The sequence below is a fragment of the Ictidomys tridecemlineatus genome, chromosome 6 (assembly GCF_052094955.1).
Source record: "Ictidomys tridecemlineatus isolate mIctTri1 chromosome 6, mIctTri1.hap1, whole genome shotgun sequence".
Taxonomy (NCBI): Eukaryota; Metazoa; Chordata; class Mammalia; order Rodentia; family Sciuridae; genus Ictidomys; species Ictidomys tridecemlineatus.
In genome coordinates this window covers 82,814,737-82,831,923 of record NC_135482.1, presented here as the reverse complement: position 1 = coordinate 82,831,923, position 17,187 = coordinate 82,814,737, and the positions used below count along the sequence as shown (strand labels likewise).

The 17,187-nt window shown below is 39.9% G+C and overlaps 1 protein-coding gene across 3 annotated transcripts in view; it reads right to left on the bottom strand.

The window, feature by feature from the left end:
- The window catches only part of Itpr2 (inositol 1,4,5-trisphosphate receptor type 2), a 471,319-nt gene that overhangs the window by 46,873 nt on the left and 407,259 nt on the right, over positions 1-17,187 (bottom strand). For all 3 annotated transcript variants that reach the window (XM_005328880.5, XM_040280879.2, XM_078015042.1), the window contains 2 exons: positions 11,383-11,513; positions 9,981-10,146 (listed from right to left, as the gene is read on the bottom strand). In XM_005328880.5, coding sequence (XP_005328937.2) covers positions 9,981-10,146; positions 11,383-11,513 — 297 coding nt within the window. The remainder of the gene's footprint in view (positions 1-9,980; positions 10,147-11,382; positions 11,514-17,187) is intronic.

Genomic DNA, 17,187 nt, shown 5'->3' with positions numbered 1-17,187 from the left:
ATAAAATACAAACACACTAAATTAAAAAAAAATTGTCCACAGTTATGGTGCGCCTTTTAACTTATGTTATTGAATATTTTTATGAAAAACATCACAATATTCAGCTGGCTAATGGCTATGCCCCATCTTATATGACCTGTCTTCAGCTCAGTATACCCAAATAAACTCCAATCCTCTTTCCCAAATCTGCTCCCACCATAGTCCTTCTCCTTTCATTTGATGGCAACTCTATTCTTTCAGTCGTTCAAGCCAAAAGCCTAGGAGTCATCCTCAAATTCTGTCTGCCTCTCAAGCATCTGGTCCAATCCATGATGAAATGCTTTGGGTTGGACTTTCAAAACATATCTGGAATTCTGAACACTTCTCACCCCCTCCACTGCTGCTACTGCAGTCTGGGCCATCATCATCCTTCATCCGATTACTGCAATAACCTCCCAGACCTCTCTGTTCCCACCAGTACCCTCCATGGCCTGTTCTCAGCACAAAAGAGAGAGAGCAATCCCTTAAATACCGAAACACAATGGTGTCTCTCCTCTGATGCAAAACCTGCAGTGGCCTTTCACCTCTTCAGTACAGGGCAAAGTCCTTACAATGGCCTACAAGTAGGGCTGCTAAAAAAAAAACAAAACAAAATGAAACCCAGGATGCCCAGTTAAGTTTGAATTTCAGATAAAGAATGAATAATTGCTTAGTACAAGGTTGCCTCATGCACCATTTACTTGCTAAATCCTGTGTAGTTTGGCTCACAGCCACACTAACCTTCTCGCCTCCTGTCTTCTCTGTTGCTGGCTCCTATGCTAGCAACAATACTGGCCTCCTTGCTGTTCCTTGGACAGAATCCTGCTTCAGGGACTCTGGATTGGTTGCTTCCTCTGCTCACAAAACTCTTCTCCCTGATATCTTCTCCGCTGACTCATTCACCTTTAAGTTTTTGCCCAAATCTCACCTTCTCAACATGGCCTAACTCAAGCACCCTATTAACTCACTACCAGTCCCTTTCCTCTCTGCCAACACTCTTGATCCCCTTTTTTCTCTTTCTTCCTCTTTCCTACGATGCCTATCACCCACCAGTAGACTGAATATAGCCATGGCAAAGTTGTGAGACTGGATCTCAACTCTAAGATAAAGAGGTAAAAATGACTGCAAGAAAAATCTTTACTGCTAATGAACACAGAACAAAGAGATGTCGTTTTAGCCAGAAACTTGAATAAGAATTTATTATATTTATTGCTTATTGTTTGTCTTTCTTCCCATTAGAACTTAAGACTCCCCCTGGACAGATATTTTTGTCTTTTAACTTCACCAGTGGTTCCAAAAGCTGAGAATGGTGTCTGGCACTTAGAGGGCACTCAACAAAACACAGACTGAATGAATTAAGAATATTTCACTAACAAAATATAGCTCTACTAAGATGCTATATTAATTAAATAAAAAAAGAAAGAAACATACAATATAGCCAGGCACACTGGCACATTCCTATAATTCCAGTGGCTCAGGAGGCTGAGGCAGGAGGATCCCAAGTTCAAAGTCAGCCTCAGCAAGACCCTAAGCAATTTAGTGAGACCCTGTCTCAAAATAAAATATAAAAGGGCTGAGGGTGTGGTTCAGTGGTTTAGCATCCCTGGGTTAAAAAAAAAATAAAAAACACCCAAGCAAATCAGATAGTGACACGTATGGGCGAGGATGTGGAACCCTCACATTCTGCTAGTAGAAATAAAATAATGCATCTGCTTTAGAAAAGAGTCTGGCAGTTCCTCAAAAGGTTAGACAGAAGAGTTACCATATGACTCAGCATATTCCACCCACAGGTCCAACAAGAGAAATGAAAATGTATGTTCACACAAAAATCTGTTCATGGTTATGTTAAGTGAAATGAGCCAGACTCAGAAAATCAAGGGTCATGTTTTCTCTCATATGTGGAAGACAAAGAGGAAAAAGGGAAAGAAAGGCGTGTGTGTATGTGTGTGGGGAATCTCATGAAAATCCAAGGGAAATGAGGAGAGTAGAGGAAAGAGACCAGGGGAGGGAGGAAAGGAGAGAAATACTGGAGAGGGATATTGGCCGAATTATAGTGTGTGTGTATGAAAATGTACCAACAAATCCCATCATTATGTACAACTATAAAACATCAATAAAAATATAGAAAAAAATCTGTTCATGAAAAGAGAAAGAAAAAAAACATACAATAGCCAGGAAGAGTAATACAAAATGCTCATAAATAATGCCCATAGTAGCATTATTTATAATAGCCCAAAGTGGAAACAACCTAAATGTCCTTCAGTTGATGACCAGAAACAAAATATGATATATGCAAAAAATGTAATTTTTTTTGCAATAATAAGACCTGGAGTACTAATATAGGATATAAAATGAACCTTGAAAACATCATACTAAGTGAAAGAAATTGGTCACAAAGACTAGATATTTTGATCCCATTTATATGAAATGTTAAAAATACATCAGTGGTTGCCCAAATCTAAGGAGGATGGAAGTGGGGGGGGTCATGGTTAAAGTGTAGGGGTTCTTTTGGGGGGGCAATAAAAATATTCTAAGATTGATTATAGTGATCTACACACAACTCCAAATTTGCTGAAAACTATTGAATTATAGACATTAAATGGGAGAGTTGTAAGGCATGTTAAACATATCTTAATAGAGCTATTATCAAGAAAGAGAGAGATGGGGGGTGTAGATTATAGTAAAATTTCAAGAACTCAATTCAAACACCTACTGCTTGCAAGACAATAATGCTACAAACACAATGTTTCTGATACCAAGTAATCCATGATATGGTAGAGGAACAGATAACTTGTGTTATGTACTAAAGTAGAAGGATAAAGAGAGCAAAATGAATTGATGAGGTATATTTAAATGGTTTCTAACAAGTGTGAAGCTTTAAAAATCCTGCCTTGGAACGTGATTAAGGCAAGTGGAAAAGGGGTGTATGGCTTAATAAATGAGCTTAATATTTGATGAGCACCTATTTATGTCAACAACTATAGAGATGTCTAAATACACTATCATAATTACAATAATTCAATATGATTTTTTAGCATGTGAGGAAATAGATTCTGAATAATTCAACAAATTACTCAAGTTAACTCTTCTAGTTAATGGAAGAGTTTGTCAATATTTAAATAAAAATACTGCTGCCTCTAAAACTCACATTCTTTTGTCACATGGGCAGGGGAATTGGCATGGCAAAACTAGAGATGAAGGTAGATGACCTGTCCAGGGATATGTCAGTTCCTGGTTGGTTCACAGGGAACCCCCGGAAATAAGATGGAGTGGTATGTTTGGCACAAACCACAAAGAGCTTTAAACTCAAAGCTGTGGTGCTTGCACTGCATTCAGAAGACATTTGAGAGGAGCCTGGAAGATTCAGAGCTGTACTTCAAGTAGCTCCTGGGCAGAATTTAGAAGAAGAGAAAGGGCTGAGGTAGAGAATGAGGCGCTAAGGCAGTGTAGGGGAAAGCGGAGAGCAGAACCGGCTCTTTCCTCTGCATGGGCTCTTACTTGCTGGGCTTTGCCACAGATTCCCACCATCATCACATCACATCAGATTCCCAACAATCATCACGTTGATGGTTTCTCAATCCTCATCTCCAGTATGAGCCTTTCTCTTCAACTTCTTTCCACTTCCAGCTGCCTACTTGATAAATCCTATAGGGTAGCTTGTGGACCCGACTTAGCTCATTAAGTCTCCTCCTTCACTGCTGTTTAGGAAGTCCTTGTTGAGTGGGGAACTTGAGGTGATCCTTAGCCTCCACTCGCTGACAATCCACTCTGGCAGTTTCTCTTTCTCTTTCTCTCCAAATACATCAAGTTTCTGCCTCCACCTCCTCTCCTTTTTGCCTTGCAAATATTCCTTCCTCAAGACTCAGCTTACACACTGCACCACTGACTCCCACAGACAGCTAGACGGCTGATCTCGGGGCCTCCAACACTTGGCTAAGAAAATGTCTGTCTCGGTCTCAGCCTCTACCACTTTACTGTCTGATTAACTTTTATAATATCAGCACCTGGCATAATTTCTAGCAAACAGTAGGCATTCAGCTACACTCAAAAGAAAAATAGAAAAATTTCGTAAATGAACAAGAGAGGTGGAAGAGGCATTTGGAATGAAAATTTGAAAGGTCAATATAATTACAGGTGTAGACTTAGGGTGAAGGAGGAATCAAGAATGATTCTGAATTTTCTGACATGATTGATATTAGGATAATATTGCCAGAGCAAGATAGCCTGTCATGTTGTTTCATCACACCTGGTCTATCCACACATCTCCTTGTTGGGTTTTCAGCCTCCAGTAATTCAAAACACACACACACACACACACACACACACACACACACACACACATGTATATATATCAGTGTATATGTATATATATTTGCTTCTTTGTACTAGGGTTTGAACTACCCAGAGGTATTGTTTTAGTCACCTTTTTTTGCTGCTGTGACTAAAAAATCTGACCAGAACAATTTTAGGAGGAAATGTTTATTTGAGGGTTCACAGTTTCAAAGGCAGGCTCCATCCTTCAGGGCTCAAGGTGACACAGGACATCATGGCGGAAGCATATGGCAGAGGGATGTGGCTTACATGATGATAGGAAGGAGAGAGGGATCTCCACTTGCCAGATACAAATATATACCCCAAAGTCAAGCCCCAATTCCCACCTCCTCCAGCCACACCCCACCACTTCTGTCACCACTCAGTTAATCCCCATCAGGGGATTAATTCACTGATTAAGACTCTCACAACCCAATCATTTTTCCTCTGAAAAAATTCTTGCCTTATCTCACATGTGAGCTATTGGGGGATACCTCATATCCAAACCGTAATAAGTGGGAAACTATTGAGCCACTTCCTCAGCCCTTTTTAATTTTTATTTTAAGGCAGGGTCTCACTAAGTTGCTGAAGCTAGTTTTGAATTTGTGATCCTCCTGCCTTAGCCTTTCAGGGATTACAGCCATGAGCCATTGGATACAGGAGCTACTTTGTTTCTTCGATTACTGCTTGAGCTCTGTCCTCTGCTAACCATCACCCAGTCATGGCCACTTTCAGAATCACCAGCAATTATTTTCTGAGTCACGTTTAACTCTCAAATGTTTGGACATAGCCTTCAAGGCTGGGAAAGCCTAGCTGCTGCCACCACCTGTCACAGAATCCACATCCTCCCAACCACTGTGGGTGTGTCTTGAAAACACCTGGAGCCAGTCTCTCTTGCTATGGAGGTTTTCTCCTCTTATTTGATTTTATATCTTTTTTTTTTAATTACAGGTAATCCCATCCTACCAAAACACAATTCTGGGTTAATTGCAACTATTTTACAACTTACTAAAATAACTCCCAAATATCCTGGCTGTTTCAATGTTTCTTGTAATTAAATTGTAATTAAGATATGTATATCTTAATAAACCTTATAATTAAGATAGGATATGCACCATATCTTGCAGGTATAGAGAGTCCAGCAATGAGTGCATGTCTAGAAATCCATCATCATGATACTCTCCACATTTCTACTGCTTAAATTCCTAAAAATGCCCAGGACAAATTGACAAACTTTTTTTTTTAAAGTTTCCATTTTATTTAAATGTGCACACAAAGTTTGATATACTTTATAATATTTGTTCCAATATAAAAACACTGTTTACATTTATTCTCAGGTTAAGTTACCTAAATGGCCCCTCGGATTTGAATAAACATAAAACTTCCAGAAAAGAGACTTTAGAATATGTTGATCCAACATATCCTTGCACCTCTTGACATATCACCCTCCATCCCTGAATACCTGGCATATGACATAGCTGGTTCAGAGTGGTAAGAAACTTGGCCAAGATCACACAGCCAGATGTAGAACCACTGTAGAGCTATGTCTATTTGATTATGAGGTTCATGTGTTTTCTAGCATACATGGTGCACAGCACCCAGCAAAGACGATAAGACAGCAATGACATGTACAGCAACGTAGAGCTGAGTGTGATGTGAGGAATTCAAGGGCAGACGTATTTGCTCTAGTTGGTGAGATCAAAGATGGATTCATGGCATAATGACCTTAGAGCTGGGCCTCAGAGAGTGGCGAGCAGGAACTCAACAGCTCAGGAGTTTGGAATTTTAAAATGAAAGTGCCCCACAACTGAGAACACAGAGGGAGTTCAGGAAGTTAAACATGAGTAACCAGCTGGACTGGAACAGGGATATAAATGGAAGAAATGTAGATAAACAGGTAGGGGGAAAAAAAAGAAGAAGAAGGGGCCAAATCGTGAGGTTTCTTAGATGCCAGGAAAATTAGAGTTTTAGAGTTATAGACTGTTACTGATGGCTCTTTGAGTAAGAAAATGATGAATTTAAAGTGGAAAAATTAGTCTGGCAGCACTGAGCAGACCATTTTGGAGCATGAGTCAAGATGAGCCTGAAAATCCAAGGTGTGGCTGTGGGAATATATGAAGATGTGTGACTGTGGAAGTAGATTCATTAGCTCAAGGTAGCTGGTGTATATGGAAGAGGAAGAAGGAGATGCTAAAAAACAACGGTGACATTCCCAGCCAGACAACTGGAGGCAGGGGAGGAAGACATCATGAAGTGCAGCATGTAAGTCAGGATTAGGAGCTGGGTCAGAGTGGAGAGGTAGACATGATGTATTGGTTTTAGACATGGAACAACGTCTGGCTACGGGGAAGATGCGTCTGTCTGTGTGTCCAATAAACAAATGAACTAGATGGGAAAACATAGGGAGGGTTTGGAGCTGAGGAGGCCTATTTGGCAATAATCTGTACAAAAGAGGATGGCAGAGAGGAAAGACAAGAAGTCAATGACAAAATTAAACCTCTTTTCTAGGGGTTTGGGAGAAGAAATCAAAACTTCTTTCTTAGGAGTCTGGGGTAAAACCAAAGAATGAACAACCAGAAGTAGAAAAAAAGGTCAACAGGAAATTAATAGTGAGTTTGAAAAGAAGACTTAAGTTTAGCAATGAGGGTTACTGTAAGGTTTTAAGGAATTTCTAGGTCATAGGTTTTTAAACCATGAAAAGCCATGGGACACAGGATCATGTCTTAGAATGAGTCTCCCATCTTAGTGACCCTCTCTTCCAAACACAGCCTTTTTCAGAGGTAGTGCACCAACATGACAGTTAGGATCATGAAGAAAAGGACTTAGAGGAGGCAGTGAAAGGCAGACCACGAGGCACACCAGAAGTTTCCAAAGAATGCATCTTTTCTCCCCTCTGGAACTCATCCTTCCCTACAATGGCTGAGCCCCATATCAGTACACTCCTCAACTTGGATCTGTTCCCGGGCTTGGTTGTCCTTGAGTTAGACCATGACCTGATGCTGCCATTTAAAGAGAATCATGTAGCTTAGTGGACTTTTGAGTTTAAATCCTGGCTCTACTGATTACTAGCCAGACATTGATAGGATCTGAATTGTTTCCATGTGTGTAAAGGGGTGGCTATATGCAGAATATACTTTGTTTTTCCAAAAAAAAAATTCAAAGAAAAAAATCTAAGTTGAAAATCCATTGTGTAATGAGTATTCAATAAACAGTCTTGAGATTTCCCATGATGATGTTGTTGATGATGTTGAAAGAGGGGTTCCAAGGTTGAAGGTGGGACCTTGACAGCCTCTCAGCCTATTCTTTCCAAGCTTCTGAATGACTGCAGGACATCTTCCTTGGCTACCTCTCACCCTTGCTCTCCCCCTTCTAATCCAGATACCAAAACAGAAGACTCCAGTTCCTGTCTTAATTTCCTTCTAGCAAATCCTTGCTCAGCATTATAATCTGCTCTACCTAAAGTACCAGAGACTTCTGAATGAGAAGTCCAGAGGCCCTTTCACTTCATACTATTGGCCTTCTCTGCTCTGGCAGGGTTGAGCATTCATTCCTGTCTCATGAGGCTCTGGAGATGCCACATACTCCTGGTTCTCTTCGTGCCAGTCTAATTTGGTGCTCTTAGTTTTTTGGTATGTAAATCTTTTTCTCTCCCAACTCTTCAAGGCTGGTGCTTTCCACATGTATCCCAGCTGTGTTTTTTCTCACTCAGAAGCTCTTCCCCATGCTCCTGATTTTACTCCACACAGATTGAGGATTCCCCAGTTGACTGGTCTCTAGTGCAGACCCACTCTCTGAGACTCATACTCATACACTGGCCTACGCTGGATGTTTTCAATGCACAATGCAATTTAACTATTTCTAAAGTTAAACTCAGAATATTCCTACCTAAAGGGATTTTATTCATCTATTCTTAAACACAATCACCTGTTGATATTATTCTCCACCCAAGTACCTAAGGTATCTGTCATCGGTATTCCTAGCCACCAAGGTTTAAAAATTCTGTCCTCTAAATATTTCTTACCTTCTACCCTTAACACCCCCTCTACTCAATGAATCAGGTTTATATTCCCTTTCTGTTGCTTGAACTGTGGCCACATCCTCCTACCTGGTTACTCTGCTTGCAGGACTATTTCCTGATAAAGGGCCTCCCAAAGCTGCCACACTGCTCTAAAACAAAAATAAGAACCTTAACTCTTTTATTTACGATTCTTTAATGGTTCATGATCCTAAGTCTGTAGGATAAAGTCCATGCTGCCTAACCGAAAAGGCTAACCTGCATGATCTGGCTAACCTGTCCTCTTGGCATTCCTTGCTCTGAACTTCACACGCAATGACGCTGAGATTTTCTTGAGTAAATGAAGCTCCTCATGGTGCTGTTCTTTCCTCTGAGCCTTTGTATATCCTGGCCATTCTGCTTCCACCCATCTCCAGCTGGCTAATGCTCTTCCATCTTAAGCCATTGGCTCTGCCATTAGCTCTCCTAAGAGGTTTTCCTGATTCTTTTCCATTGCTCCTTACTTCAACCTGAAGAGGTCACCCTCCTTTGGGTCCTTGCAGCTCAGCGGGAACTTCTTTAATATTTCTCTCATCACAAATGACAGCACTGCTGTTTACTATGTTTGTATCCCACACCAGATCGTGAACACCCTGAGACAGGGTATGTGTCAATTTTAATTGTTTCCCTGGCATGCAGCACTTTACTGCACATTATTCTCTGGTACATCTCTGGAAAGGTTTGGAAGAGCCACGGGAGGAAACAAAATAATCCACAAAAGATGAACTGGGGAGGAAATGGGGTTTACTGAGGCCCAATCTAAGCTATAAATGGTTACACTGGAGTGAAGCCCTTACGCTTATCTGGTGACTTTTAGCCAAAGAATCTTCGGCCCAACATGGAAAATCAGAGGGTGAAGTCAGCCTAGTGTAGGTGGTCATCCAAAGAGGGAGAGGGATTCTACAGTGCAGGAGACCAGCTGCAGGGACAGCTAAAGTCAGAAAGGGCTTTGGAGATGTCACATACTCCTGGTTCTCTTGGAGCCAGTCTAATTTGGTGCTCTTAGTTTTTTAGTATGTGGTATGAATAATAAAGACAAGAGAGCCGAGTCCAAGAGAAGGATGCCAACAGAGGCAAGGATGGGGCTCCTGAGGAGAGACGATGATGCGGCAGGGAGGAGAGTGGTGGGTATGCCAGGATGCTTGAAAACTAGGAGAAAGCACCCCCCAGTTTTAAAGATGAGAATCTAAAACAGTGATGTTAGAGAATAGAAGTTCAAGCTTCTGGAAAAAGCATCTTTGAATTCATAATTTAACCCTCCCCCAAAGCCCCAAATCATTCTGTTGTGTAATTAATACATTTTTGTGATAAAAGCCAGTTGGGGAAACCTTTTGACATTTTTTGCATCACATTCTAAAATCAGAGAATCATACAGATTGCAGAAATAATGACAGAATAGCTTTGGGATGCAATTCTTCTATTTATGGAAGCAGAGAATTCCAGTGTGCTTTTCTGTTACATAATCTGAATTTTATCCAGCCTTCATTTTCAAGTAGATTTTCCAAAAGCATGACAAATGAAAAAAAAATTATTCTAGCCCCTCTCTCCTGCTAAACAGTTTATTCATCTATTCTTTTGGCATATGGAGAACACTTACCACAGATGAAACAGGTTGTTTTCAAAATTTCTTCTTTCTTCTGTTTTTCACTTCTGAGATCAGCAAAGGTATCAATGATAACTCCAAAAATCAAGTTAAGAACAATAATGATGACAATGAAAAAGAACAGAAGGTCATAAACCACTCGGGCAGCAAACAAGGGTTCCTGAAATAAAATTTTAAGAAAAAATATAAAATATTATACATAATTTCAAGTTATGTTGATCTGATTTAGCAAACTGCCTAGCACAAATATATGTTCAATAAATGCAAATAATATCCACAGTTGTAAAAATAACCCCCACTTTCTATCTTTATCTTCTTTTAAGTATTTTAAGATAAACTGCTTAGCCTATTCTCAAACCCTTCCACTTCTGTAGGATGGCATATTTTTCTGCCCAGTGGAGCGGACACACCTTTCTTTAGAAACTACTTTATTTTGGGATTCCACTAAATGCATTTTGGCACAGTGGGCCACATTCCAGACACTACACAAAATGTAGTTAAATACTAATTCCAAAAGTCAGCAATTAGGGAGCTGAGAGGATCTAAGTGTTTGTCAATTTCTGGAATAGGTTTGTCCTCAGTGTTAAGAGGTCAAGGATACAGAGCCCATGCTTATTTCTACCTGGTGAACAGTATCAAAATATACATTAGAGGGGGCTGGGGTTGTGGCTCAGCGGTAGAGCGCTCGCCTAGCACATGCGAGGTGCTGGGTTCGATCTTCAGCACCACATTAAAAAAACACATAGATAAAATAAAGGTATCGTGTTCAACTACAGCTAAAAAAAACTTTTTTAAAAATATATACATTAGAGATCATGTAATTCAGTTTAAACACTGACGGACCTGAGTTTATAAGTTTAAATGACTTGACATTATACAATCGGCCAGCTGCAGAATTAAGACTTTAAAGCTCTTAGCCAGGCATTCAAGATTTTATAATTATTAAAATTTTTTCCTTCCTTGCCATCTTAATATATGAAATCCTATTAGAATTTGTTCAAAGTTTATATTCATCATGGATAAATAATGAAGGCTCTTCCCAGGCAGAAGCAAAGAGTAAATCTTTATGTCTGAGAAACCTGATAGACAAGAGGCGGCCTCCTTGCTGTGATTTATGTAGCAATCAACCCTTAGATGAAGTTTGCAGTCATGGTTCTGTTGTGGTAACAGAATACAGAGGTCAGACATGGATGCATTTCATAACCCTACTAGCATACATAGATTGTTAGTGCTACAGCTATTTCTGTGTAACCCTAGTACACAATTAGCAGATGTTATTGGCCACTGTCAAACAATATAGTACTATGAAAACAAAATCATATTATAAATGCTATTAAGAAAGGTTGCAAAAAATAATTATATGCTTCTTGGAAAAAATACTTCTCCTCTGACTTACATCTTTGGACGGCTTTCTGAGCACATCCCCCACGCCACCACCGTTTCTGAGGCCCTGGTTCAGCACAGTGACAATGCACATAAGAAGAGTGTCACATGTCCTTTCAATGCCATCTTCATACTCTTCGTCAGCTATGAAAACACATAAATGATATTGCAAACCTACATTTTAAAAACATACTGTTATCTATTTCCAAAGATATACTTCTGACTGTGCCATTACACAATTTTTAAAGCCACATGACATCTACTTCATATGTGTAGGCACATGACTGACACACACTGATGAAGACACACTTTTAATTTCCTGAAATATTTTTTTTCTTGCACAGATGGAAAAATGACAGAATGGAAAGGACAAAATATAAGAAAGCCAATATTCACTGTGCATTGTTGTGGTGGGAAGAGATTGTGGTAAAACCTCCACAAACAGCCATGTCACCTAGGAGACACAAGTCTCACAGAGGAAAGAGCATGAACAAGGAAGCCAGGTAGACCAGGCTTCAAGTCCTGCTGTGTTCCAGAAGGCTCCAGAATGCTGAACCTCAACATCCTCATCTGCAAAATGAGAAGGGCTGTTTAAGGATTAAACCCTTCCGAAGGTTGTTCAAAGATTATGTTTATGGTATGTAAAAACTGCACAGACTGCTATACACTTCAGTAGGTGCCTACATTTTGGGCAGGCACAATTATTTCGTTATTTTAGTTAAGTTTCTAAGTTTTCTTAAGGAACAACTTGGAGGTACGGATGAGAAACACAATGTATTTATATGAAAACCTTTACTCAGGGAGAAATGGGCAGAGAGAAAAAGGCATTACATAACAGAAAAATTCTTAGGCTGGACTAACATTGTCTAAAGGTATAGTTCTCAGACCTAAAACATAATTTCCTAATAATTTAAAATAGTAACAAACTCATACTAAGTTGGATGTTAGAATCAGAATGTTCTAACATTAATAAATGAGCAGAAGGGTGTTTTTTGGTTACAAATTAAAACAAACAAACAAACAAAAAACACAGGGGCATTGAATTTTGGGATTCTGTAACTATAGTCTATATGTCCAGGCATGACTGCACAAGCAACCACCAGTAAAGCAAAGAAAAAGAATCTGTCTATGTGATCCTTGACCAATAGCTGGTTTAGCTCATTGTTAGGAAAGACTGATTTTTCCTTTCTGAACAGATTTCAACACTGTATGAATGAGGGATTCTGGTATTTTTACTTTCCTTAGAGCTGTCCCTTTTTTAACATGCTGGGATACATCTGGCTGCAGCCAGGGATGGGCAAGCATGAGAGGTGGCTTCAAAGACAGTGGCAGAACCTGCGGTGGTCACTTACCTCAGAGCTGAACCAAGGCACACTGTGGTTTAGAAAGCAGGAGAAAGAAAACTCCCTTTGGAGGAAGGAACAATGGGGAAGAGGTGTTGGGGCAGAGCAGACAAGGCAAGTGGGCGAGCAGTGGACTACGCTGTCTGTAATGTGCTAGCTAGGATCTAACACATGGGGGCAGATCCTAACATGATGGCTGAGAAGAATGAGAAGAAAAAGGGTTAGAAATGTGTCAGCAAATGAAAGAGAAAAATGGTTTTCCAGTAAGGAGGTCACATGGAACATGTGTATATGCTACTTTGCTACAGTTAGATTTTCAAGCAAAGCAATCTTATATCTAGCGGTATGGTCTGCATTCATTTAATCATTCAGTAACTGCTTGGTCATGTCACAACAAACAGTTGCTAAGGACTTATCAAGTATCATAATCAGTACATAAAAGTGACAAGAGGGGCTGGAGTTATAGCTCTGTGTAAGAGCACTTGCCTAGCATGTATGAGGCACTGGGTTCAATTCTCAGCACCACATATAAATAAATAAAGGTCCATAAACAACTAAAAAAATATTTTTAAAAAAGTGACAGGAAAGTGCTCCTATCTCTCCTCCAAATATGGAAATGAGGTTCTTTATTATCTAAGAAGTGAGTTGACAAAATCCATATGCAACTCCTGTGATTAGCCATAGTGAAATAAAATTGATTGGCTGCAAATACATCATGAGAGAATGGATGGTCGGTGTGCCATGTAAAAAGGCAGAGAAGGCCCAGGTCAGGCCAATGTCAGCATCAGTCCAGTCACCCTGCTCAGTACTAATCAGTGGATGGGCTCGTGGTTTAGGCAGGAGCCTCTATGAGCTTGGTTAATAATGTTCTACCTTTGTGGACTTAAAAACAACATACTACAGGAACATAGCCACATCAATGCTTATAGCAGAACAATTCACAATAGCTAAACTGTGGAACCAATCTAGATGCCCTTCAATAGATGAATGGATAAAACAAAATGTGGCATATACACACAATGGAATATTACTCACCATTAAAAGAAAATAAAATCATGCAATTGCAGGTAAATGGATGGCATCAGAGAAGATAATGCTAGATGAAGTTAGCCAATCCCCAGAAACCAAATGCCGAATGTTTTCTCTGATATAAGGTGACTGACTCATAGTGGGGTAGGGAGGGGGAACATGGGAGGAACAGGCGAACACTAGATAGGGCAGAGGGATGAGAAGGGAAGGGAGGGGGCAGGGGGTTAGAAAGGATGGTGGAATGTGACGGACATCATTATCCAAAGCACATATATGAAGACACGAATTGGTGTGAATATATTTTATATACAACCAGAGACATGAAAAATCATGCTGTGTATGTGTAATAAGATTTATAATACATTCTGCTGTCATTTAGTTTTAAAAAATCAATAAAAAAAGCTCTACCTTTGTGAGATGGATCCACTCTCAATTTGTTAGGCCAAGTTCCCAGACCTACAGGCTGAAAGTCAGGGCCCATGTCATGATAAATTCACATAGATAAATGCCACCTTGTGGTTACCTGTGTAACCAGCTGGCCTTCCCCATATCACATCTGCCTTGTTCATTTCATCATACCAGCAGCCACTGGCTAGGTGCTAGGAATAGAGGTGAGAGAGATGAGGGTGTCCGGGTCCATAGGACACATGGTCCTAGAAAAGGAAAGGGGTAGGCATCCTGAAAGCTGGTGGCACCTGAGGGGAGCCTAGAAAGACAAGGCACGCCGGGAGAGTAAAATCAGTGAAGTAAGGCGTTCTGGGCAGATAAAATGGGATGAGCAAAGGTGAACAGGTGTGGAAGCACACGGGGTGTTGAGGGAACCCCAGGGGGATGGAGGCCATTGGGCCTTTGGTATATGAAGAGGCGTGTGGAAGGCACGAGAGAAGAGCTGTGGGAGCAGAGCTCGGGGATTCCATCAAGCTTGTATTCTGAAAGCTGTGGGGAGCAACTGGAGAGCTTCCAACAGGGGCAAAGTTGTTTACCCTCTGGTTGGGGAAATAGTATGAGAAAAACATGTACACTGCAAAATAGCTCGTGATCAAACACACAGAAGTGGTACCAAGCCATCAGTGCAGCGCGAGAACCTTCCACGCCACGTATAATTGGCGAGGTGTCTCAATAATTAACACAGAGCTTGAGTTTATCTTGAAAACTCAGTGGCCTAAGACTTGAGCAGAGACACATCTCACGTGGCATAAGCAGAAAGCCACAGAGGTGGAGAGATATAGGCTTGAACAATGAACAGCAAATAATAAACCAGTGAGTTCACAGGAGAGGAAGATGAAGTGGGAGCGATAAACTGAGAGCTCTCTGTGAAGCTTCAGGGAGTGTGGACTTTATTGGGCAGGTAATGGAGCATCATGGAAAGGCTGACCAGGGGTACAGGAGGAAATATTCAGAGCAGTGATTTCTGACAAGTAGTGTAGTGGTGATAAACTGGGTGAACTGAGGAGGAGAGAATGACTGGAGGTAGAAAGACCACTTAGGAAGCAGTTGCAATAATTCAGGCATGATATGCTATGAGGCTTTACCAGGATAATGGCAAAGAACAGGGGGAAGGATGAACGAAAGGAGCAGATGGGGTTTTAGGCATGAGGGAGAAGGCAGCATTGAATACCATCCCAGGGCTGTCCAGCCAGTGGTGACGTGGGAAAAGGATGGTCCCATTAGACCACAAAAGTAGGCAATTCAGATGGAGGAACTGGATATAGGCTGTTCTGATGAAGACAGGGAAGGAATGTTGATGATTTTTATGTGTACAGGATGAGACGACAGACATTTTTTAAAAAGTCAGAGAAGACAAGAATTCTGGGTGAAATTCAGGAAGAGAATAATTTAAACATGAAAGGGATGACAAAAAAATTGAAATTATGGAAGAGTCAAGGGCAATGAGAGGTGAGAAAAGGTCATAGGATTTAACAATAAGGTCACTGGGTACCAGCAGGAAGAGATGAATAATAACAGAGAAGGTGGTTGCTGCACAGATTGAAGGAGACAGTGTAGGCCCAATTGTTTCATAAGAAACTTTGGTATTAAAACTATTAGTTTGGTGGAAACCAGAGGGAGATTCAATTAGAACCTAAAGTGTATGTAAAAAGAGAGAGACAAAGCAAAAGATTTCAGATGCAAAGCAATGGTCCTCCTGGTGACCAGGGGGTAGGGACAGTAAATGGAGGTGATTATGAAAGCAGAGAGAGCATATGTTGGTTATAAACAAAAGGAAAGAATTAGTGGAATCTGACTTTCAGTGTAGCAACACTGAAAAGGTCTACATATTCACATGTAAAAAAATTTGGAATAGTACTTGGTACATAGTTAGGACTCAACAAATTCTAGCTATTGTAATTACCATTACTGATTAATGGCTTTTACATCTTAAGAAAAGGTACAGTTTTAACATAATTAACAAATTTGATATTGGAACAATATGAGGTTAAATTATCCATTTTCATTTGACTATTGTTAAATATTTTTCTCCATACTGTAAAAAAATCTTTCCTATGAAGACAGGAATCAAAATAAATTTTATTGTTTCTGAAACAGTTCCCTCTCATCTGAAGTGGTAGTCTATAAAATTTTTTAAATACTGGACATGCTTAAATAAGATTTACTAATGTAACCTTTTTTGCATTAATAATTAAATAATTCAGTTTATGGTTTCTGAGAAAGAAATGGATTATCACTGAGATACATTTGGAAATCTGAACACAACTGAGAAACCCATTTTTTTAAAAGTCTTCAGCTTTAATTAAAATCTATCTATTATGGAATTGCTGATTTGAAAATTTTTAACTAGGAAAAAATTTTAAAACACCAGGCATTCTGTAGGAAGCCAAAATGTAGAGTGCATCATGCTGACTGGTTTCTGGTACTTATTAATCTTTTCTATTAAAGTAAAATATCGAAACATGTTAACTTTGAATTACTTATAAATGTTAAACAACTGTGAACCTCCTCCTTTTTTTCCTGTATATTCAGATGGCTTTTTACTTACAGCATAATTGTGATTATATTTTGTAAATTATCTCAAAAAGGTTTTGCTTTTCTAGAAAAGTCAGTTCAGGGGTTCTTTTTTTAAAAAGTCTATATTTTTGTCTAGGAATCAGGGCGGTCAGTAGCAAATGAAATAAAAGTTTTTTTGTTTTTTTTTTCCAACCACAGTTGGTTGCCAGGTACCATGTGAATTTTCTGCTGTTGGGACAATAACCTTACCCACATCCACAGGAGCCTTCCCCGGGAGCTGGTGGCTCTGCCTCCCAAACACCACAAGGCTAGTTATTATGCCACTGTGTGTGTCTGGGCCTTTTGTAATGTGGACCTGCTGTCCACAAGGTAACAAACCAAGGCCCTCACAAATGCACACTAGGGTTTGCAAATTAAAATTTAATCCTGGTTTTAGACATAGAAAAGTTATTTTTAAATCTAAGTGACACACGCTGCACAAC